Source organism: Helianthus annuus, chromosome 15 (assembly GCF_002127325.2).
Source record: "Helianthus annuus cultivar XRQ/B chromosome 15, HanXRQr2.0-SUNRISE, whole genome shotgun sequence".
Taxonomy (NCBI): Eukaryota; Viridiplantae; Streptophyta; class Magnoliopsida; order Asterales; family Asteraceae; genus Helianthus; species Helianthus annuus.
In genome coordinates, this window is record NC_035447.2 from 105,222,964 (window position 1) to 105,247,635 (window position 24,672).

Below are 24,672 nucleotides of genomic sequence, written 5' to 3' on the forward strand. Positions count from 1 at the left end.
AGTTGTAAACTGTGATATTCATCAGATCTGAGCCAGAAACAAGTGACATTCCATCAGATCTGAGGTAAAAGTGTGAGATTCCTTTCGATTTAGTATAAAAGTTGTGAAAATCCTTTTAGATCTGGGCCGATCTTGATTAAATGATGCTCCACCACAGCTTGTACAAACAACTGAGTGAAAACCATCTTCAAGAGACCCAAATCAGTTGGTTTTCATGAAAAAGTTGAAGTGTTCGTGTGACTTTGATGAAGAATGTTGTGTAGAAGTGATAAATGATGAAAGTTGTACAAGAATCTGAGAAGAATACTTACGGAATAGGCTTGAATCTTGATTAAAGTGCCTGAGAGTGCGTGTGGTCGAATGACAGGGCCAAAGGTGAAAATGAAATGTTAAGGGCCCTATTTATAGGTGATGTGGACAGCTAGGTCGGTGTAAGTGCGCAATGGATCGGATGGCTTTCCGGTCGAATGGCCATCCGATCGGATGTCCATTCGGACAGCCGAGACCCGTTTGCTAGTTTTCCGACTTTGGTTCGTTTTGCGAGCTAGATTAAGTGTTGCGTTGCGTATTATTGTGAGTCTACATGGTATTATTATACAATTAACACAAAAGTTTCCGTGTTTTGAGTCTGCGTTTAAGATAGTTTCTCATTCAATAAGTATCAAGTATTAAAGTCTCTCGTTCAATAAAGAATCAAAGTTTCTCGTTCAATAAAGAATCAAAGTTTCTTGTTTAATAAGTATCAAGCATAACAAGTGTCAAGTTTCAAGATTCGAGTTTCAAAGTATCACAAGAGTCAAGTATCACAAGAGCATCATAGAGTAGAAGTTTCACATAGTCTAACATGATTAAGATTCAAGTTAAATATAACAGGGACGAGACTTGCCAAAAGATAAAAGTTTCAAAACGCAGGGCGTTACAACCGTACCCCTTCATGATGGTTTTATCAAACTAGATCGGGGTTCTTCTGAACCCACCGGCAACCGATTTGGCCGCAACGATATGTTTTTCCGGTGGTACAAACTTTGATTCAATGATACAAGCTCAAATTCGATGTGGTAGCCGGAATCAGACTTCTTGAAATCAAGTTTAATAATTAAAAGTAGTAATTGTATGAGGGTTTGTTTGTTTGTTAAAGGGGAAATGTAGATTGTTTATACTGTGTTGAATGAAGTGATCCGAATGGGGGTGGTGGCAGGTGGTGGGGTAATAAAAAAGTTGTGGTTGGTGGCGGTGGTCTGAATTTATTGGAGAGAGAGAGAGAGAGAGAGAGAGAGAGAGAGAGAGAGAGCTAGAGAGCTAGAGAGATAGAAATGTGGTTAAGAGTGTTGGAGGGTGGTGGCTGGAGGTGATTGATGGTGGTGGCCGGAGGTGGTTGTTAGTGGTTGAGGATGATGGCTGGAGAGAGGTAGAGAGATGGAGGGGTAGAGAGAGGGGGGTTCTTTATATATAAAATAAATACACACATATAATATTATACATATTAATTGCTTAAATTGATTTTTGTTTTGTTTGTTAAAATATTATTTAAAGAAATTGGTAAAAAGACTAAACTACCCTTATATGATATGATTAAAAATTAATTGGGTTAGGTCTAAAGGATAGAACGTGTAGGATTTTAAAACATAAAGTATAAAACTCATCAATTTTAAATACAAAGGACATCGCCTGAAAAATGGTATATAGATAATGGCCAAATTTTGCAATTCACTCTTATTTTTACATAAATTTGTAAATAAAAACTATTATATCTAAATCTATATTTAAAATATTAATTCATATTATATAAATAATGGATTCGTCTAGTCTCGTGAGTCAGCTCGAGCTCGATAAGTGAAGCCTGGACTCGGACTGGTTACAATTACACGATTATTTTTAAACTCGGGTTTGTTTAAGCTTGACTCGTTTCAAGTTTTTTTTAAGCTGATCTCGAGTAGCCCGGCTTGTTTACACCCCTAGTGAATACTGAAACGAGACCAAATCCGTAGTCTTCATAAAGTTAGGACGAAATAAAATATGTATGACCACACCTGAAACGAAAGAGACCAAATCCATAGTCTTTCTAAAATTAGGACGAAATAAAAGATGTATGACCACATAATATGTTTGATTCGTGTAATTTAGTCTCTTATAAATATATGTATATAAACAAGATTAACTCATAAAATGTTATTATCTATAACTTGTGTTATGCATTTGTGAACGCTCATACGACACAAACCTATAACAAAATTACTTGTTTGAGTTTAATATACATGTTTGTTTGAGTTTAATATACATGTTTGGGTTAGGTTATGACCCAATTCGTAAGCACATTTAGCTAAATGAGTTAGAGTTCGTTTCAACCTATCAGGTTGATGATTTGACCCTTTTATTTTTATATATTTGTATTGAAAAATATATTATGTAGTTACATAAATTGGTTAATTCTTTTACATCATAACCCTAAGGTTAAAACGACACTAGACTTTGTAGGCTAAACATAATTCTTTTATAGACACTTGTGTTTTTTATTGCACATTAAAAATTTTAGAGTAGTATTTATTTAAAAAATTATACTTTCTTAGGCTAAACATAATTCTTTTATAGACACTTGTGTTTTTTATTGTACATTAAAAATTTTAGAGTAGTATTTATTTAAAAAATTATACTTTCTTTGGGGTTAAAATAGATTGTTCTAATGCCAGCCCGCTAATATAAGGGTCATGTTTGGCTTCGTGTGTCTAAAGTGATTTTAGACTCATGTAAAATATTTGGGCATATGTCGAATTTGATGTGTCATGCAATGAACATGACCTATTTAACACCCCTATTTATCATAAACAAATAGATTAAAGAGTTACGTCTTTGTTGGCAATGTAATTCTAAAATGATTTTATATGTAACGCGAATAAGTTAAAACCAAATTTGACACATTTTTTGTCAATTCATGTCTCTTATATTACATTTTAAAACAACTAATAACTCGATATATTTTTCTTTGCTACGTATGTCATAATGTTCTAAATTTATAAAATAAGAGATGCATATAAATAAAGTATGTTTCGAGACTGAAAACACTAATATATTGGTTACATCTCAATTTATGATAATATTTAGAATACATGGCCTTCTAGTAAGTAAAAAAATTACATCAATGGCCTTCTATTAAGTAAAAAATCTACTTATGCCAATTATATTAAATGATAATTTTACCTTGGGTTGTAAACATATATCAAAATGTATAATACAAAATAAAATAAAACTTCAAAATCTAAAAAATATAAATAAAGAAAAATCAATTTTTATGCAGATAAGAATTGATGAGGTGCATATACAACAAAAGACAAGTTTTCTCTTACCTAAACACACGTTCTGTAAAAATACATATTTTCATAATTTATGCTGAGTTAACTTGAACCTTGTTATTTTATTATTATGTGACAAATTAAATATTAGATACTTTTTTTAAATATTGTGAAATTAATTTTCTTATGGTCTGCTAAAAAAACAAAACACGGGCAAGTTTTAAATTAAACGCATTTATTATATCAGTATTTTTTTTTCTAAAATATATTAATAAAACAAACGTCAAAAAAAAGGTGGTCAAAAAGGAGTTGACAAGTGTAGAGGGCTTTTCAGCTCTTTGTCTGCAACTTTATTATTTGACAATTTGTTTTGGTTACTTTTGGGTAAAAGGCGACCTCCCCATGCCAACTTTTACACCCATTTTTGTACCTATGTGTTTGCTATATAAGAGGTTATTAAAATCAAAATTCTAGTTTAAAATTTATATATGTAAACTCGAGATTAAGATTAAATCATGATTGGAAGATTATATACTTAAATGTTGAAAAAAAGTTTTTCATTTAACTTACTTTTATGAAACCTACAAACATGATTCGATTCAACTTTCAAGATCTTCGCGTATCATCTTTTTTCTTTGTGTATCTAAGACGGTAATGACAACACAATACAACATTTTAAATAGAGTTAACTTTCGTTTTGCCCACGGTTTTGCTCCAATAGTTAAAAATAGTCATTTTCCTCTTTGATCTTTCGAGTTTGTCGCCACTCGCCAGTTTGCTCTCTGGCTCTAACTCAGAAAAGCGTTCAATTAAAAGTAGGGGTATTTCGGTAGTTTACTCCCTGACTCTAACTCAATTAAAACGTTTAGTTAAAAGTCGCGGTAGTCGTGGTCGGCAGGTGGTGGTGGATGGTTGTGGATGGTGGTGGCCGATAGAAACAATGGTTGGAAAGATGGGGGATTAAAAAAGAATTACTTATATACATGTAAATAAAATAGTTATAGGTTTATTTAGGTGAAAAGACTTACATGCCCTTACTTTTATCTATAAAATTACCAAAATATCCTTCTAGTTAATGGATTTTTTGGATGGAGTTAAAGGCGGGGAGTAAAATGACGATAAAAAAATCAGGGAGGAAAATGACTATTTTTAAACTATTGGGACAAAAGTGTTAAAATAATCAATTCACATGAAGTAAATGGAAGTTAACTCTTTTACATATCTATTTAAGACATGGGAATTTTCACATTATCACTGAGAAATACTCACTTACACACATATTGGGAAATATCACAATATATTAGAGCTCTATTAGAAAGGATTCTGATCCAAACATATCAAAAGTTTTTTAAACACAAGATCAATCGATAATCATGGTTGATTTGTAGTGTATGGACATAACTCTTGTGATTGGTGTTGTGCAATGTTTGTGGATGTTCTGTTGCCTTACCTCTTTAATGACTCAAAGAGTTAAAAATGACATCAAGAGGGCAATGGTGGGACTTGTGGCCACACGTTCTTCTCATATTATTTCTCACCATAAGAAAACACTATGATCCAACCAACACACATTCCTAACAGTTCTCAACATTACATTGTGTAAGAACAAATATAATAATATATTGATTTAATATATGACCATTATAATCGTTTATTGGATATGAGAGTGTGTATTTGAGTGTGGCTTTGTATAAACAGTGACGGACTCAGGATGTTTTTCCAATGGGGTCCATTTTTTCCGTGTTTAAAATTTTCAAAACCAAACGTTAAAATTTCCGGGTTGGTCCTCGTTCGGGTCGGATCAGAGCGAGGTTTGAACTAGATTTAAAAAAATAGAAAAAACAGGCTATACAAGGATTGGACCCATGACCTCTTGTTGTTAAAGAGGGAAGTTTACCACCACACTAGCTTTCCTTTTATTTCTATGATGTCCACCTAATTATATTTATGAGGTCCTTATAAAATTTAATATATCGGATCTACTAATTTTTTAAAAACCATTAGGGTCCGGGGACCCCATGCCGTTCAATGTAGGTCCGCCCCTGTGTATAAAAACTATTTGATGATTTAAAGATAATCAATACAAGTAAATACTAAACACATCATTTAATACACAAACTAGATTAAGAGAATAATTGACAAATGATACATATATATCACTGATTTATGTTTGATGATTTAAAGATAATCAATACAAGTAAATATTAAATACATCATTCAATACACAAGCTATAGATTTAGAGAATAATTGTCAAATCATTCATATGTATCATTGATTTAGCAATACATGTACAGTACACCCCCCCTCACCATCACCAGACGCACTCTCACTTTTACTTTTTGTGCTTTTCTCTCTCTAGATACTTTGATCGGAGGATATCAACTGTAAGAGTGAGTAAATTACATTGTGTATTATTCTATTTACAAGAGGAGAAAATTGTCGGTGACATCATCAGAAAACGACCCCAAACAACCTAATAAATAATGTAACTTCTAACGATTTGCAAAACTGCTGGACTGTTAAGTTAAAACAACTGAAAATACAAAGGGAAACCACTGGAAAACCAAATTGTTGGATGATTCCAACACTTTTCGTTTGCAACTCTTTAGTCTTCGTGTGTTGACTTGTTAAACAGCACTTGTCTTTAGCTTTGACTAGTTGACCTAACACTTAGTCTTCAACTGTTGACTTGTTAACCAATACTTTAATAATCTAGCTCTTTGACTTGATTTCCAGCTTTTGATTTCATAAATTCTTTTCCAGTAGTTTTGGTTGGTTATTTATGAAGCTTTTTAGGGGGGGGGGGGACTTCTGTTACTTTGAATCATGTTTCAACCTTATTCTATCAAACAAGGAAGATGGTTCCTTAGGGTTTTGGCTTTCATCATCAGCATATATTTTATAACCCAACAATCTCCCCTAGATCTACTGTTGCTAAAATCACACTTATTAGGGCTTGTCTTTTATTATCTTATTTTTTGATGCCAATAAGCCTTTCTCTGATCATACCTTTGATTCCCAGCTCCAAACTGATTGCTTGGTCATCATTAACTTCCTTTTCGAGCTCAAGATCAGCAATGACTTTTATGTCATCTAGGCTCAGACTTAGAACACCAAATCCATCCACTTGGGTTACAGAGCAATCTTCTCTGAAGATTTCTACATCATTAGAGTCTTTTCTTGCTTTCTATCTCAAAATCTTTGGGTTAGGGAGAAGTTGAGGCATTTCTAGGACTTTAGTGGGTGGAGGTAAATTTGGCCTTGCAGGCATTGTTACCCCTTGATGTGCCACTGATTGATGTGATAAATCTTGTGGATCTTATTCCAATGCTATTGTTTAAGTGCCAGTAGTTTGATCATCATTTGATCTGAATACATGCGTGGCATCAGGCATACATCTTACAAACAACAATTTTTCTTCTTCTTCCAACCCTTGAATCCATTTAGCATACCCATGCTTTTCTTTCAGACTGTTCATGTAATTCTCCATGAGCTTTGGATTGTATGAGAAGATCTCTTAGGGTTTGAAAGGAAAAACAATAGACTCCTTTTCATAAACAAAGTAGATCTCTGTGTTCTCCCAAGTGAGTGGTGGAGGAAATTTCTCAGGATTTCTCTTTCTGGCATCTCTATAGTCCATCTACTCTCTTATGTGAGTGGACTCTTTCCACATCGTGATTGAGTTCTTTCAAGCCCAACTAACATAAATGAGTTCCTGTTTCATCTTAAATATCTTTGCAACCTCTTCTGGAGTTGTTTTTCTTTTACTAACAAGTTTCTAATTTGGAGTAGTCAACTTTATAATTGGATCAACAATCAGTTTCTTGACCTTTTGTACTTCTACCAACAGGTTTTGAGCATCCCAATTCTTAAATATGTAAAAGTTCTTGACTGGATATGGTACATTCTTTTTCAGTTAGTCAATGCTCTCTTCTTTAGATAATTTTGCAATTGTTGGATTTTTGAAAGGTGGGACTTGGAAGAGCGTTTGGGATTCTTGAAATATGTATTGCTCATAGATCTTTATCTCTCTTATCCTACGAGAGATATGGTACATTCTTTTTCAGCTAGTCAATGTTCTCTTCTTTAGATAATTTTGCAATTGTTGGATTTTTGTAAGGTGGGACTTGGAAGAGCGTTTGGGATTCTTGAAACAGTATTGCTCATAGGTCTTTATCTCTCTTTTCCTTTTGTCCATGATGTACTCAGCCATCTTGCATGTCATCTTGTTTTGGTTCTCAGTGAACTCCATTATTGCCTCCTCCCCCATTATCTTTGGATTTTCCTCATGGTTTAATTTTTTTTCTATTTTGAGTAGTGGAAACTGTTTTAAGGATAATATGAACCTTGGAGAAGGAGGAGGATCTTCATCTAATTCAGGAACTACTGGATTTTCTTTAGAGCTTTCAGTAGTTTTTGTAGTTTGTGCTTGAATACATGGTGGAGAGTCTTCTAGATCATCCTGTAGTACAAGCATTTTCTTCCTTGAAAGCTAAACTACTAGTTTTCTGGTACCGTTGGTTCCTTAACAACAACTGGTTTTGTACGAGATTGTGTTCCAACAGTTTTACCAACAACAACTGGTTTTACCCGGTCTGTGTTTTTGTAGTCAGTTGCCCTACTTCTACGAGTTTTTCAACTTCGGATGGTTTTGAGCATATTTGAGTTCCGGTAATTTGCAAAGGTCTAGCTGTTTGAGCTTTAATTCTAGTTTTTTTACATGATCCAGTTGTTTGAGTGGTAACTCCAGCTGTCTGACCTTGGGCTTGTGTCTGAGATTTTTGAGGCCGAGATTGAGGAGGGATTTGTCTTTTCTTGGTTTCAATCTTTCGTAGGGTTTTAGCCTTGTTGAGAACTGCAGGAGGTCTCATATCTACTTTGACTGGTTTGTTTGTTTATTTTTATATCATGCCTCAAAGCTCTTTCTTCAGCTCTTTGACTTTCAATCTGAGCTCTGACCAAGGCAACACTTTCACCTTGTTGATCACTTTTAAAATTTGCAATTCTTTCTTCATGATAGTGGTAGCCACCTCTACAATCACCTCAAGATGATCTACCTGTGAGGGATGTGCCTCTTCCTCATGTGGGTGAGGACTAGGAACCTTATGTACCAGGGCATCTTTCTATGGCTGGATCTCTGTGATTTGTGGTTGATATGTGCCCATTTTGTGGTACAAAGGAACTCCTGCCTCCATGAGTTATTTTTCAAAATTGTTGGGAGGTGAAGTGACTATTTGGCTTACAACAAGACTTTTTAGAAAGAGACCCTAAGGAGTTTGGCTTGGTGGAGGCTTTGAGAACTGATGTGAAAAAGTAACATCAGTCTCTAATGGTTGATTTTGTGTTTCCACCCGGCTCTTAGGGACCTCAACTTCCTGAGTAGCCTTTGATTTCTTGATTCTTTTAGAGGATGTGGCTTTTGATTAGATTGTGAAGAAGAATGAGGTCTCTTTGAAACGCCATTCTTCCTTTTTTTGGTGGTTTTTGTTGTGGGGTCCTCAGGGATGGGATTTTCCCTTTTATCGGCAAGAGCATTAGGCTCAGATGAGTTTGGTGCATGCACAACTGGCTGTGCAGGATCATTGTCGTGCACTGGCTCAACTTCCTTCTCATTAGTTGGCTTTTTTTCTATTCTTGTAAAAGTTTGAGCCAAAAGTGATTTTACTGGAAGAATCTCACCCCCTTTGGTAGACTTCTTGGCAATTGTTGTTGTAAGATTGCCATGATGAGTCTGGGGTACACAAAAAATTTTATTGAAGATGTGACATTTGAGCAAAGTTCTTTAAAAATTTGATTTGAGATTTTAAAACAAGACTCGGTCAAAAATAGAGTATGCCATGGGTTGTCAGGGGAATCTCATTCCATGTACCTAATTTACCTGATAAGCACTGCATGATGGTATGGAAAAGGTAACTGGGCAGCTGAGCAGTGTTTCTTCTCATAAGCGGTTAATTTTGTTGACCCACAGTAGCCTTGCTCAATAAATTCCATATCCATCACAGATTTTGAAAACTTATCTACACCCTAAGCATCTCCAAGTTGGAGTTTTAATGTCAAAATTCCAGGTGTGATAGCGATTTCTCTCTTACCCACTATAGCAGTGATGACCAATACTTTTCCTTTTATTATCATGTGGTAAACATGCATTGGTCCAGAACTCAACAAGAGTTGTTTTGTAAATTGGTGCGTTAATAGTTAATGTATGGTGAAAATGGGATTTTAGAATCAGATTATTGATCTGGTGATATTGTGGGTGATTATTTGATTTGGTGAGATATGGGAGTAGGTTGTGAACAGGACGTAGATTAAGGTTGCCATGCATGATCAAAGAGGATGAATGAAGGGAAACCAGAGAGAAGAATTGAAGATTAAGGCTTGCAATTGATGATCAGAGGATTATGATAGTGTAAAAAGAAACCCAAACTGGCTGATGGAGTATTTATAGGGTTTTATGTAACAGTCACAAGAAACTACTGATTTTAAAAATAACTGGAATGTCCCAGCAGTTTTAGTCTGTTTGAAGAAAGTCCAGTAGTTTTTCCTTGTTATTTTTTTCTTTTTGTTTTTGCACTTATATATACACACTATATTATATAATTTTGAGTAAACTGCCATTTTGGTCCTTGAGGTTTGCTCACTTTTGCCACGTTAATCCAAAACTCAAACTTTTTAAATCTGGGTCCTGTGGTTTCACTTTTATTGCCATTTTGGTCCAAAAATGAAATCAGCTCATATTTGGCTAATAAAATCCTGTTATTTTGTCCTTTTTCCCAAAGGATTTTATCAGCCAAATGTGAGCTGATTTCATTTTTGGACCAAAATGGCAATAAAAGTGAAACCACAGGGACCCAGATTTAAAAGGTTTGAGTTTTGGACTAAAGTGACAAAAGTGAGCAAACCTCAAGGACCAAAATGGCAGTTTACTCTATAATTTTTTGTATTATATATATATATATATATATATATAGAGAGAGAGAGAGAGAGAAAGGTTAACATACTTCACGGCTTATCATACTTCACGTAGGAGACAATGGTAACCGTTGGATCAGGGGTATAATCACGCATGGAACATATAATCACACATGGGACCACATAATCATGCATGGGACCACATAATCACGCATGGGATCCAAAATCACGCACGTTATTTTGGTTAAAAAAATAATTACGCATGTTATATATTTCGTGAAGTACGTTAATGTACGTTAAGGCGTGAAGTACATTATACTTTGTCTATATATATATATATATATATATATATTAAACTCTTATTCAATTCTGCGGAAAAACTTTAGTGAGACAATTTTGGAACTCATAACTCGTAGGCTTGGACCCATTAAGGCTTGACTGATCACTTTGACGACCATATTGACTCATGGTCAACTATTGTACCATCCTCCTAAATTATTTTTGGTACTCTACCGATGCTTTTATTTCAGCACTTTGATAAGACCTCCTTGGCTTGTACTGATGAGGAGTAGAATGGTAATTTTTCTGTTTTGGCCAAATGTTGGCAGGTGGTTCATCAGTCACTTGAGTTGGTCTTGTGAATTTTCTATGATTTAGGGCCATTGTTACAAGAGTCTCAACAGTTTTAATACTTCAAATGATTGTGTTGACTAATAGTAACTGGATTCACTACAATGATAGAACATTGGTCTTTCTTGACAATTTTCCAGATTCATCCTTTTTCTTACCATGTAACAATCCTCCCTGTTGTGGTTTGTTTTCTCACAAATAGTGCAAACTATGTGCCTTTACCCCTTTTGGGGCCAACGGTTATGGATGAAACTACTAGAAGAATAGTAGTTGGTGCTATTTTCCCTTTTGAGGTCACAAACTTCATAGGTTTGAAACCTTTAGCAACAAAAATTTCATCAGACCATTTGGAATTGTGTTAGTCATGGAAGTTGTACGAAGGACCAAGATTTGTACTCATAATCTCTTGCTCATTTGAAGATATGGATTTAGTTTCATTCTTAATCTGAGTTTTAGGAGTGTAATAACTAGGTCTTTGTGCGTGATGATAACCAACAAAATTTTACATTGCTTTGTGTTTGTTGGTTTAACAAAATCTCAAACCCTATGCATGATTCTATCCATTTTTGGTAGTTCACCTGGGTAGATTCAAGCTCCTTTTGGCATGTCTGGTATTTGTGAGAAGTGATCCCAATTGTGCTGCATGAAAAATGGTTTCATATTTTAAATTTGAAATAAGTTGATCCCCTTCCTTTAAAGCTTCTTTGTGAGAGTTCATGGTTTGATTCAACAGTTTTTCAGATTTTTCTCTTAACATGATGTTCAATGCTCTGATACCCCAAATGCCTTGATGCATTGGTTTAACAAAGTTCTTTCAACATTTCTAAGGAAATGTCAACATTCTGAGTGAGTTCCTCAATTATTGATCCAGCATGTGAATCAATGCAAGAACTAGCGGTTTCCGGTGAAACTTCACTAGTGCTTTGATCTGAATTTTCACTTAAGATCTCAAATGCAACCAGTACTAGGTTTTTGTTCCCTTGATCCATTGCAATCATGCCAAAATGTTAATAACTCAAATCCTCAGGCAAACTGCTCCAATCTACAAAACTTTGAGTGAAAAAGCTTTGTTGAGTAGTATATATTGTAGGGCAACTAGTAGTTTGGGAAACCTATGGTACATGAGCCCGGGATTGAATGTGTAGTTGTGAGGGTATTTGGACATGTGCAATTTGGTATTGTGTTGGCCCATTAGCATATTGATATGCCATTTGAGTTGGTCCATATGCAAAGTGAGCAATAGACTGTGTGGTTGGACCAGGGGCAATTTGGGAAGAATGTTGATATGCATATGAAAAACTTGAGTATGGTCCAACAATTGAGTTAGGTTGATTCAATTTATTAGGATAAATCACATAGGATGGAGTAAGTGCTAGGGAGTTGATTAGGAAAGTAGTAGTAACCACAAGGAGCAAAATGACCATTTTAAACTATTAGGGCAAAAACATTAAAAATGTCAAATTTCAGAGAGCAAAAAAGAAAAGTCAAATTTCATGGAGCGAAAAAGAAGTTTACTCAAAAGTTTAATTGGTACGAGTGTTCCCAAATATTAAAAACCATTGAAATAACACCACAACATTAGCACATGCAGAAAGCATTAGTCCCATGATATTAGCACATGCAAGAAGAGTTTTCTTTATCCCGTCGTGATATTTCATTAGGACACTTAAAAGCTCTGATATCATTGACGCATAGCGAAATTGAAAATGTCGCGTCCTCGGCAAGGCAGGCACAAAAAACAACCAGATGCGTTGTAACAAATATTTAGATAAAACCCAAATTAATATATAAGAAGTTGTTGTCTAACATTAGACTGCACGTTGTGGTTGCGCGATGGGGTGGCGCTAGCCATGTCGACGCCTAGGTGGCTCGCGAACACCACAACATGGTGTTGCTAACGGGCCCAGTGGGGGGGGGGGGGACCAGGTAACCGTGAGCATGGTAGCGGGTAGGAGGTGACCGTTGGGCATGGGGAAGACCAAAAAGTAGCAATTGGGGATTTAAAAAAAATCGATTTTTATTTTTTAAGCCTCTTTAAACCCTTTTAAAAAAATACCCAAAATGGACTAGATTTGTTTTTTTATGTGTGTCTTTTTTTAAAGATGTTTAATGTTTTTCTATGTCTAATGTTCTATGTTTTATTATAGAATTTATCTTTTTAAATTATATCGTTAGTTTACATTTTTTAAACAAAATAATAAAACCCGCTCAAGCACCTGCTCACCCTGGACCACAACAGGGACAAACGGCTTTAGCAGGGGCTTTATCCAGTGCCTAGTTAACACCAGGTGGAGCAACATTACAGGATGAATTCGGATGCTCACTGGAAACACGGGTAGTCTCAGAAGTAGCCTTTATTTATTGACAATTCTAGCAACCAAAATATTAAATTAGGTCAACAATAAACTTAAATGAAAATAGAAAATCTAACAAATATAATAAATTACAGTCAAAATATTTTCTTAAAGGCCACAGTCAAAATAATTAATATTCCAGACTTTGATTATGATTACTATATATTACTATATATTATTACTATATATTAATAAACGAATTGAAATTAATAGTGATTTTAATATTATAATAATATATAGTTTTTTAATACTTTTATTATTTTAATATTATAATAATAGTTATTTTCTTTACTTTTTAACTTTAATTCTTTTTTTAATATCAGGGGTTGGGATAACACAACAAAGCTCTTCTCCTCCTCTTCTCTTTCAAAACACAACAAACCCTAGCTCCTCCTAGCCGACACCACATCTCCCCTCCGCCACCACCACATCTCCGTCACCTCCCCCACCTCCGGTTGACCCGACGTCACCTCCCCCACCTCCGATTGAGTCGCCGACAACCACCTGTTGCGTCCACCCCACGCAACAACCACCTCCGATTGAGCCCCCAGCTGCCGTCGTTCGTCTGTCACTCACAGATTTCACCTTTTCATGATTGGTAAAGTTTGTTGCTTGATGGATATTTTTCAGATGATTGATTAGTTGATGAAGGGTATTTTCATGAGGGTTTGGTTCTGCAAGATCCACTGCCCTTCATTCATATGTTTCTTCAAACCATCAACTGCTTCTCATCTTTACAGTTCTAACACTTTAAAATTAGAAAATTCCCATCATGCCCCTCAAACATCAGTTGTTGTAACTTATCATCAATCATGAGATCACAATCATGTTGATGAGAATCATGAGATTGTTGAAGCCACTGAAAAAAAAAAGTTTTAGAAGATGGAAAGCAGGAATCAGAGATTTAGATTTGTGTTCTTAGGAGTTGTATGAAGAATAAGTTCAATTCACAATCGCAATCAAATTCGGGATCGGGTTCTCCTGTCGACAGAAAGAAAGTGCAATGGGTTGATAATTTTAGGAAACAACTTGTTGATATCAGAGAGTTTGAATCCAGGTTAGTTCTTAAATGTTTTGTTTAGTTATAGTTTTATAAATGTGGGAACGAATTTTTGTGCCAATTTGATTGTTATCGGTTTTGTTTATGGTGATGTTTGTTATGAAACACTTCTGAGAAAACAAACAGTCTTCTTCTTGCAGACTGCAGAGGTTTGGTCCACCTCTTCTACTACAGAGGTCTGTAGATGTGGTTCGCAGACTGCAGACGTTTTACCTCTGAAAAAACAAACAGCACCCAAGAGAGCGATCCTTAAACCTGGAGGTGAAGTTCCATATTTATAGCCGGGGTGATTTGTGAAGGAGATGGGCTGATGGGCCTTGGACCTGAAGACGACAACAAGGAATATCCATTTTGCTCCCTTTGCCACGATCGTTAGTGATTCCAGGCAAGATGGTAGCTGGCGCATGCTGAATGCATCCACGTGTCCTGACGACTGTCCTTGTTGTCTGGTCTGTCATCAGCAGCTAAGTGGAGATCATGGAGCAGTGGTCGGCGCACACTGATTGGTGCCACGTATGCGTCCTTGTGTACCTTTCTGTCTCCTGTACGATTGTCCATCGTGCAGCACGATCAGATACAGCCTATTGAACACTTATTGGCCCACTGCTCTGCCACTTGTACCTTTCGTACTTGTCTTGTCTGGTGTTTACATGCGCTTCTTACCTCCACGCGACCCCGGGTATATCCCGTGCAGTCGGCGCAAGGTCAAGAAAGCCAGGTCTTTTATCCAAGGAGTTAAGTGTCAAAACTCATCTTGTCTTGGGTCTGACCTCGCGCGCGACTTGGAACACATCTGACTAGTCGGCACAAGGTCGCGAAAGTTACCAAGTTGGTTTAATTTGGGTATGGTCTCGCGTGCAACCTGAGACTAACTCGTATGGTCAGCGCAGGATTTAAGACCATACCCCTTCAAGAATGCATAGAGTTTTCATAAGCAATCACTATTCATGAGTCATTGATCATCAATATTTCGTTTTCCTCTGTATTAATGTATAACTTTGGATTGTGAGTCAAACTTACTATTCAATTTTGTATATATTTTTCTTCATATAGTACAAGTAGTTGATGCTATACTTTTTAAGGCATTTTTAATATGATAAAACAGGTGTACTCATCTTAGAAAAAATGGACTAGAATAACATATATAATCTTATGTCATATATACTCTTATGTGCATATTAAGATAAATATATAAATATTAATCATGTATTAGTTATCAAATATGGTTTGTCTCACATGATCAGTTATTCTTCTTTACGATAATATTTTACATTTCGGTATGATTTTTGTGAGTTAACACGCTGTAAAGCGCGTACGTGATTCAATGTTTTTACGTCTATTTTTTGTTCAGTTTAACGGTTCCGCCGTTACGCGCGGGAAATACTAGTTAAATATAAGAAACAGAAAACTCCTTAAGAACATATTCAACTATTAATCATGTATTAGTTATCAAATATGGTTTGTCTCACATGATTAGTTATTCTTCTTTACGATAATGTTTTACGTTTCGGTATAATTTTTGTAAGTTAACATGCATAATGCGCGTACGTGATTCAATGTTTTTACGTCTATTTTTTGTTCAGTTTAACATTCTCACCGTAACACGCGGTTACAAAATACTAGTTAAATATAAGAAACAGAAAACTCCTTAAGAACATCATTCAACTATTATCCTCAACACAAGGCACCATAACAGGAACCATGGTTTCTTCATCTTCTTCAAATATAATTATTCCCACAAGTATCACTAATTTGATATTCATATTTATTTTATTGATTGAATAAACGTGATTGGTTTTACTTTTAACCATGTTTAAGGATATAATCAACAAAACATGAACAAGCATTTGGACCAGCAGTTTGATCGAAGAACATGTGCATGTATCGTTCATAGGAAGATAATAATAATATGTTTCTGTCTTGTTGTTCCATATAAAACATGTAACCCCATCAATAACAAGCATGACTACACAGGCAAAATGACAGAACCATGTAACCAATATGTTTCTAAAATTTCTCTAGGTATAACTTCAAAATCGATGCTATTATAGATCCTTACAACATCTACAAGTATCTCTTTTTTTTAACGACATCTACACGTATCTACTTATATAATCTTCCAGCCATATGGGCAGATTTATACATAATTATACAACAATAATTAAGTTTCCAAAATCGGACAGATGTTGTATACAAGACAGATAGTTGAGTAAATGCACTTACAATCGGTCTGCACAGCGAGCTGTTCATGTCTTTAATCTACACCAAGAAATTGTCAACCATGTGTTGTATGACGTCAGCACCGTCAGAATTCATCCAGGGAGTATTTACCTGTGCCCATTAATATCAAAAGAAAGATTCAGGCATTATGTTGCAGCCACAGGACTGTGCATGCGTGTATGGTTCAAGAATTTACGTTAAAACATTTTTTAAAGTTAATTATTTGTTCGCAAATATGGACCTTACAGTTTGAGTTATAAGGTTACAGAAAAGAACTATCTTGGATCTGTATGCTACAATTGGGTCAAACAATGGTCAAGGGCTGGTTTTCAAATTTTGAAATTTATTCGGCTGTTTTCTAGTATTTTTTGCACCAATTTTTGAAAATTTTGGTTACCCTTTTTGATATTTAATGCATTCTTCCTATTTTTTTAACTCAAATATTTGATATCTACTATAAAGTCAGACTAATTTGTTTGACCTCAAAAGTCAAAGTGCTAGAGTCTTTGTATTTAACTAGGTGATGCCCCGCCCGCGTTGCGGGGCGATAGCCGAATAATTCTCAGGATTAATGAGCGAGTGTTAGACAACTCCTTGATATGGAAAAAAATTAAATCCAGTCAACCAATTAAAAAAACATTTTTATAGTTTTGCTAAAAAAACTAAAACGATAGCAATAATGTAATTTGAACTGAGGGTAAAGTTGTATTTGTTAACTTGGGTAAAATCGTAATTCGCCAAAAGTTAAAGTGATGGCAATACTATAAATTTGAACGGGAGACAAAATCGTAATATAACTATGCACTAAGGATAAAATCGTAATTTTAAGCTGGGGACAAAACTATATTTTTAATTTGAACTCGGGCAAAATCAAAATTTTGAAATGATGGCAAAATCGTAATTTAAATTGGGGGGCAAAAGCATACTTTTATTTTGAACCAATCAAAAACATAATTTTAAACTTAAGGCGAAATCATAATTTTTGAAAGAAAATGCGAAATCGTCATTTATAGTTTGGGCAAAAGCAAAAATTTATTTTGAACCGGGGCCAAAATTGTAGCTGTAATATGGGGAAAAATTATAATTTTGAACCGAGGGCAAAATCATAATTTTGAGCGAGGGACAAAAACGTAATTTTATTTTGAAGTGGGGGCGAAAACATAATTTTATTTTAAATTAAGGACGAAATCGTAATTTTAAAATGAATATAAAATGATAAAACTGATGGTCGAATAGGGGAGTGCCACACAGCTGTGTGGCACTATTCCCCTATCTACCTTTTGTATATGTTGAGAATGAGAATGAGAATGAGAATGAGAATGTCTACCAAGTGAGACCACATCTGCCTGAAGTGTATATATTCTATTCCAATCTAGTGATAGATGGATATTTGATGTTTGAAAAAAGATTAACTTGTCTAAGTTATTATCTAGAGTAAAATGCCAATTTCATCCCTGAGGTTTGGCCAGTTTTGTGACTTTCGTCCAAAGGTTTGTTTTTCCGCATCTGGATCCAAAAGGTTTCAAATCTTGCCATTTTCATCCGGCTCGTTAACTCCATCCATTTTTCTCTGTTAAGTCATGGGTATTTTCGTCTGTTTACCTACTTGTTTTTGTTTTTTTGTTTAGTGAGGGTATTTTGAATACCTTATGCTAAATGCTTGTACATAAAGTGAAAAAGACCGAACTGCCCTTTAAGTTAACAAAAAAAGACTGAAATACCCCTGACTTAATTGAGAGAAATGGATGGAGTTAACGAGCTATATGAAAATGACAAGATTTCAAACCTTTTGGATCCAGATGCCGAAAAACAAACCTTTGGACGAATGGCACAAAACTGGCCAAACCTCAAGGTCGAAAACGGCATTTTACTCTGTTCTAGGACAGTTATTTATTGAATCTGAATTTTAATAATTGAAGCAATGAAAAGAATACACTTAAGATGTTCAAATGCTATATGCAAATTATTGAAATGAAGTATGGGTTGGGTCATAGTTGCCTGGATCGTATTGTGCGCAAGGTATCTCTGTTTACTTCCTTTAAAGCTGACGTCAACCCGTTCCCAGCACAGCTGACTCAACCCTCTAAGCATTGTCTCTGCACTTAAAAATAATTCACAGTTAAAAAACTACCATATATTAGTACTCACATCAATATCTCTTATGTATCTATCGATCATAAACTAAAAATTGTAAATAATATAAATTGGTATACCTTCCATGGTAGCTGTTCTAGTCTTGTGATTATTGGCTTGTGGGTCCACCGAACCTTCTTGTTTTGCTATATTTACTGCACCTTCCTTCAGAATATGGGGATATCTACCACTTCTTACGAGATTCTTACGCTAAAATCAAAAGCATAGTCAGATGCTCTTACGTATTAGTAAATGAACCAAACGTTCAGCGAACAGTTCGTGAACTGTTCGGCGGGAAGTTCGTTTGTGTTCGTTCGTTTATTAAACAAACGAACACGGACAAGAAATTTCGTTCATTTAGTTAAATAAACGAACATGAACAAAGGCCACATTTGTTCATTTATGTTTGTGAACGTTCAGTAACATGTTCGATAATTCATTAGTGTTTTTAGTTTTTATATTTTATTTAAATACTTCAAAATTCCGACAAATAAAATATTCAATAAGTGTCGGTGTTTTATTAATTATATATTATGATAATGAACGCTTGTTTGTGTTAGTTTGTTTCCATTTGTGTTCATTAACATTAGTTTGTATTCATTTGTGTTCATCAACGTTTGTTGCCTAAAATTAACAAACGAACACGAACATTTCCTTAACAAACGAACACAAACATAAAATCTCGTTTAGTAAGTGTTCATGAACAGTTCGTGAACACATATATTTCTTAACAAACGAACATGAACAAGGTCTTGTTCATGTTCGTTCAGTTCGTTTACAGTCCTACGTATTATACTACTCAGTACACAATATCTGTTTTACCTTAGGTAGCTCACTTCGAGAACGAATCGATGACGTGCTCCATCCCACAAGATCTGAGTACAGTGTTGGGTTAAGGAAAAGCGCTGTGCATGTTTAAATGCAAAACTTAAGAGGGTGAACCAAACGGAACTAGTTCATTTTATCAGTTTATGTAGTACTTAAAGAAATATAGAGGTTACAGGAGATGCAGTAGATGGAGGATACGGTCAGAAAGAACATTTGCATAAACAACGCGGCGCTTGAAGGACTGTAAAGCAGATCTACAAAATCAGGCAAGAACTAAGGTGAAATGTGGACGAAGTAACGATATCGAGTAAATAAGTAATACATGTAAAGCGATCTTAATAAACTCACATGAACTTTAGGTCTTCGGTATCATTGGCCATCTGAACCAACAAAGGGGGTTGTCCGTCTAACTTATCTTTCAAATATACATGTCTCCCGGTTCTTTTAAGTACCCCACATGTGTGGTACCCTAGTCTCTCAAGGCTTCTAATTCCACAGAACATAGGGACCTGAAACCGTTGACAGTTACAGGTTATGAAATCCGAATATTATGAGGGACATCCTTAGTGATAAATGTAAATAAAATGTGATAAGATTAGCCAATTTATTTTTATTTTTTATTTTTGGTAAACATGAGAGCTCGTAACCGGAACTCACGGAACCCACTCAGTGGCGATGCTTGACCCGAATGACTGGGGGGTCGAAAACGTATATACCAAAAAAATTCTATAGAACCGGGGCGTCGAAAACGTGTATACCCAAAAATTTCTATACGAAAACGACATATATAACATTACTGAGCGAAAAATTCGGGGGGTCGGGCGCCCCTCCCCGCCCCTTCTATACTTCGCCACTGAACCCACTAGTACCCTGCTAACCAATGAGATCATCTTAAATGTAGCTTGCGTTGGGCAGGTGGCCTTAAAGGGGTTAAAGGCATAAACCCCCTTGAAGGTTTTGTCTATACGAATTTTGCAATGTTTTGAGAACCGGACCAGATCGGCTAGTCGGACCAGGAACTAGGGGTTTGACCGGGCCAGTTCACCTTATCAGACCGGTTTTGAGTCGAACCGGAGGATTTTTAGGGGTTGAACCGGATTTTGATTAAATTTTTTCAGTTTTACCCTATGTGTTTTTATAATATTTACGGCATAATCTGATTCTTACACCCGATCCGACTGCCAGTGGACCGGTAAGGAAACCGGTTCGACTTCCGGTCCGGTCCTGAGAACATTGTAATTTCGGATTACCTGTCTATGACCTCTTGAGCCAAGATGTGGAGTGGCAATAGTAATAAAGTTGACAGGCTCCAATCCACCAATTTTTCCATTAGAGATACAGTCCGAGCTTAAATTGACTTGTGTAATTGATTTTTCCTCAGATCTATAATTTCCATTACTTTGAGATAACTGATTTCTGCAATCTTGTGTGTAGAGTTTAGCAACTGCATATCTTGCTATTAGGCCACCAAGTGAGTGACCTATGAAAGAAATCTTGTCAAGATTTGGGTGCCGTTGTATCACAGATATCACCTGCAAAATCAGCAGTTTCAACTGATGAGATGATAACACTTTCTGCAAATCTTAACAGAGGTTATGAAGACACTTATGGGAAATACCAACCTCATCCGCTAATCTGGTTCCCATCACGTCCACACCGTCAAGTGTCGCTAACGCAGAGTTACATTTGCTGCCTGTATTTACCATATTGATCAAGATTACATGTCAAGATCAACAACGCTTGAAAAGTTTGGTAGAAACAGAAAGCCTGCTAAAGTAGGGAGCACTGGCAGAAATGCTTACAATGAACAACAAGATCTTTTGGATACCTCTTTAAAAACTGTTTTGCAGCAAATCTCCAATTTTTAGCACTGCAAGTATTTAAGCCATTAGGTTAAAACATTATCCTAATCCCCCCTCTGTGTATACGATATCTATAGAATTCTAAATCTAAACCAATACCAATACCAATACCACAAAACCATGTAAATCAAGCGAACCACCGAAACACATACGTATGTGTTTGCAGTTTGATCGTGGTTTCGGGTTTCCACGTTCTGGTTTCCATATTTGATCATCCGAATCCGGTGTTAATACACACGTTTGCAGTTTTCTCAACACACAGGGTAGACTGAAGCTAGACAAATTCATATGCACTCAAACTTGCATTTTCAGATCACTAGGTTTTAAATTCTAAACTTCAAATACACTTTCAATCTAAACTACTTCCTTAAGCTATGTTTCAATAAACTCATAATCAACACTCAACATCACAAAAATGGGCACAACAGTTTGTCAAAATCAACGAGTAATCAACATAATTCAAACATTCATATGCACTCAAACTTACATTTTCAGATCACTAGGTTTCAAAATCTAAACATCAAACACACCTTCAATCTAAACTACTTCCTTAACCTACGCATCAGTAAACTCACAATCAACATTCTAACATCACAAAAATGCTCGTAGCAGTTCATCAAAATCAACGAGCAACCAACAAAATTCAACATTCATAAAGCACAAAAGTACTCAGACTTGCATTTTCAGATCACTAGGTTTCAACTTTCAAAACCTGACCATAAAACACACATTCAATCTAAACCACTTCTGTAACCTGCATTTCACTAAACTCACAATCAATACTCAACATTAGGCGTGTAAACGGACCGAACGAACACGAACATATTAACCAAACACGAACACGAACATATAACCGAACACATTTTGTTGTTCATGTTTGTTCATTAAGAAATCGGGCATGTTCGTGTTCGTTTATGTTCGTTCGTTTAAAGCCTAAATGAACAGTTCATGAACATAAACGGACACAAATGAACATCAACAAACATAAATTTAACATGATTGAACGAACATAAATGAACACAAATGAACGTAATTGAATAAATATAAACAAACACAATTTAACATTAGTGAACACAAACAAACAAGTCTAATATATTACAGTTTATCCGAAAACACATCTAAATTTGGGTTCATAGATGCTAAAATTAAGTAAGTTTTTATAAAAAATATTAAGTAAGTGATCAGTTACGATCTAAAGAAAAATTTTAAAATTTCTTTTTTTTACTAGAAAACTTAATTACTAATTAGTTATATTTATATAAGTAGTTAGAAAAGCTAATATTTATATAAATATAACTATTTATGTATTTACTAAAATTTAAACGAACATAAATGAACGTTCACGAACATTAACGAAGGAACACAAGGTGTGTTCATGTTCGTTCGATTAATTAAGCGAACAAAATTTTTTGTTCGTGTTCATTCGTTTATTAAATAAACGAACATAAATGAACTTCGGCAGAACAAGTTCATGAACAGTTCATGAACGTTCGGTTCGTTTATAGGCCTACTCAACATCACAAAATACTCACAACAATTCACCAAAATCAACGAGTAATCAACAAACTTCAAACATCAACAACACACCTTCAATCTAAACCACTTCCGTAACCTACATTTCACTAACCTCACAATCAACACTACAACATCACCAAACTACTCACAACAACTCATCAAAACAACAAATAATCAACAAAACTCAAACATCAAAAACACAAATATTCAAAATCCTAACAACTAACCTTCCGATCAAGCCATTGACCATAACAACAAGGTGCGTCTGCCGTTTACCAGCAACATCCGACTCCATATCAACGTTACCGTCAGCATCCACTTCTTCAACCGTCGGATAACCGTAATCCGATGACCTAAAACAGCTCAATCTCTTCACAACAAACGAATTACTAACCCTCTTCGTCTTCTTCTTCTTCGCAACATCACTAATTTCAGCATCTGATCCTTTTACAGCAGCATTTTGTTCCAGATTGTTCTGAATCTCCATTGATTTCAGTGAATTTGAGCTCCGAATGAATGCAAATACGCAATGAGATTTGTAGTCACTGAGAGTATTTGTGACGGTTAATTAGGGCGGAGTGTACGGAAGCTGGTGAAATTTGACTAGTGGAAGTGAAATTACCATTTTGGGTAGTGATTGTGGAGTTTGTAGGCCTCCAGGTGAGGGTAGTAATGGAAATGTGTCGGAATATTGGCGCCGGCGTAAGACTCAGGGGGGAGGTGAGTTTGACGTCTTCAATTATTAAGACTAAATTATTATTAGAGTAAAATGTCATTTTAGTAGATGTTGTTTGCGTTTGTTAGTTTAGTCTAAAGATTTTATTTTTTATCTGTGGGTTTAAAAAGGTTTCATCGTTGTCATTTTCATCCACTGGATTAACTTCATCCACTTTTTCTATTAACGAGAAAGGCAATTCGGTCATTTTATATGGTTGAATTCCCATTCTAGTTAACAGATTTACATATAAAAAGACCAAATTACCCTTCTTGTTAACAGAAAAAAAAAAAAGATGAAGTTAACTCAGTGGACTGAAATGGCAACGGATAAATCTTTTTGGACTCATTTACGAAAAATAAAATTTTTAGACTAAACTGCCAAAATGACACAAATCACAGGGACTAAAATCACATTTAACTCTTATTATTATTATTATTATTATTATTATTATTATTATTATTATTATTATTATTATTATTATTATTATTATTATTATTATTATTATTATTCAAAATGTTTCGAGAAGGGAACGACAAGAAGAGTTGATTAATAAAGGGTGTTATTCAAATGTTTCGAGAAGGGAACAAGAAGATGACCCTTAATAATTGTCACATATTCTTCAGATGGCTGCTACAAATAAAGGAAAAGTGTTATGATAAGTGATAACAATTCACACCATAATATCTTTAAAACTAGTGGAATGTTTTTAACGGCAGGAATTTGGTTGATATCAATTTAGTTTATTATGATATTGATATGATATTGGCATCTCGTATAGTAATTGAAAGATAAAATCCAAAAAATAAATTCATGAAATGGCTAACAGGATACCCGACATGTGTTTATATTGATCAAAAACAATTTTAGTAAATAGTCGGATAATATTGATACTGGTGTAGATTTTCTTCGGTCAGAATCGACGTGGTACTTAATTTGTTGGAAGTGAAATGAGTTCAGTTCATCATGGTAACGTTACGATAGCGACACTCACAATAGGTTATGTTTAAAAAAAATACTATGGAAAATAAAACTTCGTTTTCAAAATTTGATTAGTGGACGTGAAATTACCATTTTGGAAAGGACTGTCTTTATTTTATTATTATTATTATTATTATTATTATTATTATTATTATTATTATTATTATTATTATTATT

General features: G+C 35.1%; 1 protein-coding gene across 2 annotated transcripts; it reads right to left on the reverse strand.

Annotated features, from left to right (window-relative positions):
* Positions 1 to 16,243: 16,243 nt before the first annotated feature.
* Positions 16,244 to 23,863, reverse strand: LOC110912100 (putative lipase C4A8.10). 2 transcript variants are annotated; one of them, XR_002577689.2, is made up of 10 exons: positions 23,027 to 23,863; positions 21,225 to 21,292; positions 21,045 to 21,115; positions 20,673 to 20,954; positions 19,771 to 19,931; positions 19,621 to 19,676; positions 19,417 to 19,469; positions 18,675 to 18,804; positions 18,460 to 18,562; positions 16,244 to 16,572 (listed from the first exon to the last, which is right to left on the reverse strand). XR_002577689.2 is itself a non-coding variant. In XM_022156775.2 (10 exons), exons 1-10 carry the CDS (start codon positions 23,284 to 23,286, stop codon positions 16,501 to 16,503), a joined length of 1,251 nt encoding a protein of 416 aa, XP_022012467.1. In that variant the 5' UTR covers positions 23,287 to 23,848; the 3' UTR covers positions 16,244 to 16,500. The 2 variants fall into 2 exon arrangements, 1 of the variants encoding a protein (XP_022012467.1); XM_022156775.2 differs by having other exon boundaries at positions 18,460 to 18,557; positions 23,027 to 23,848.
* Positions 23,864 to 24,672: the final 809 nt, after the last annotated feature.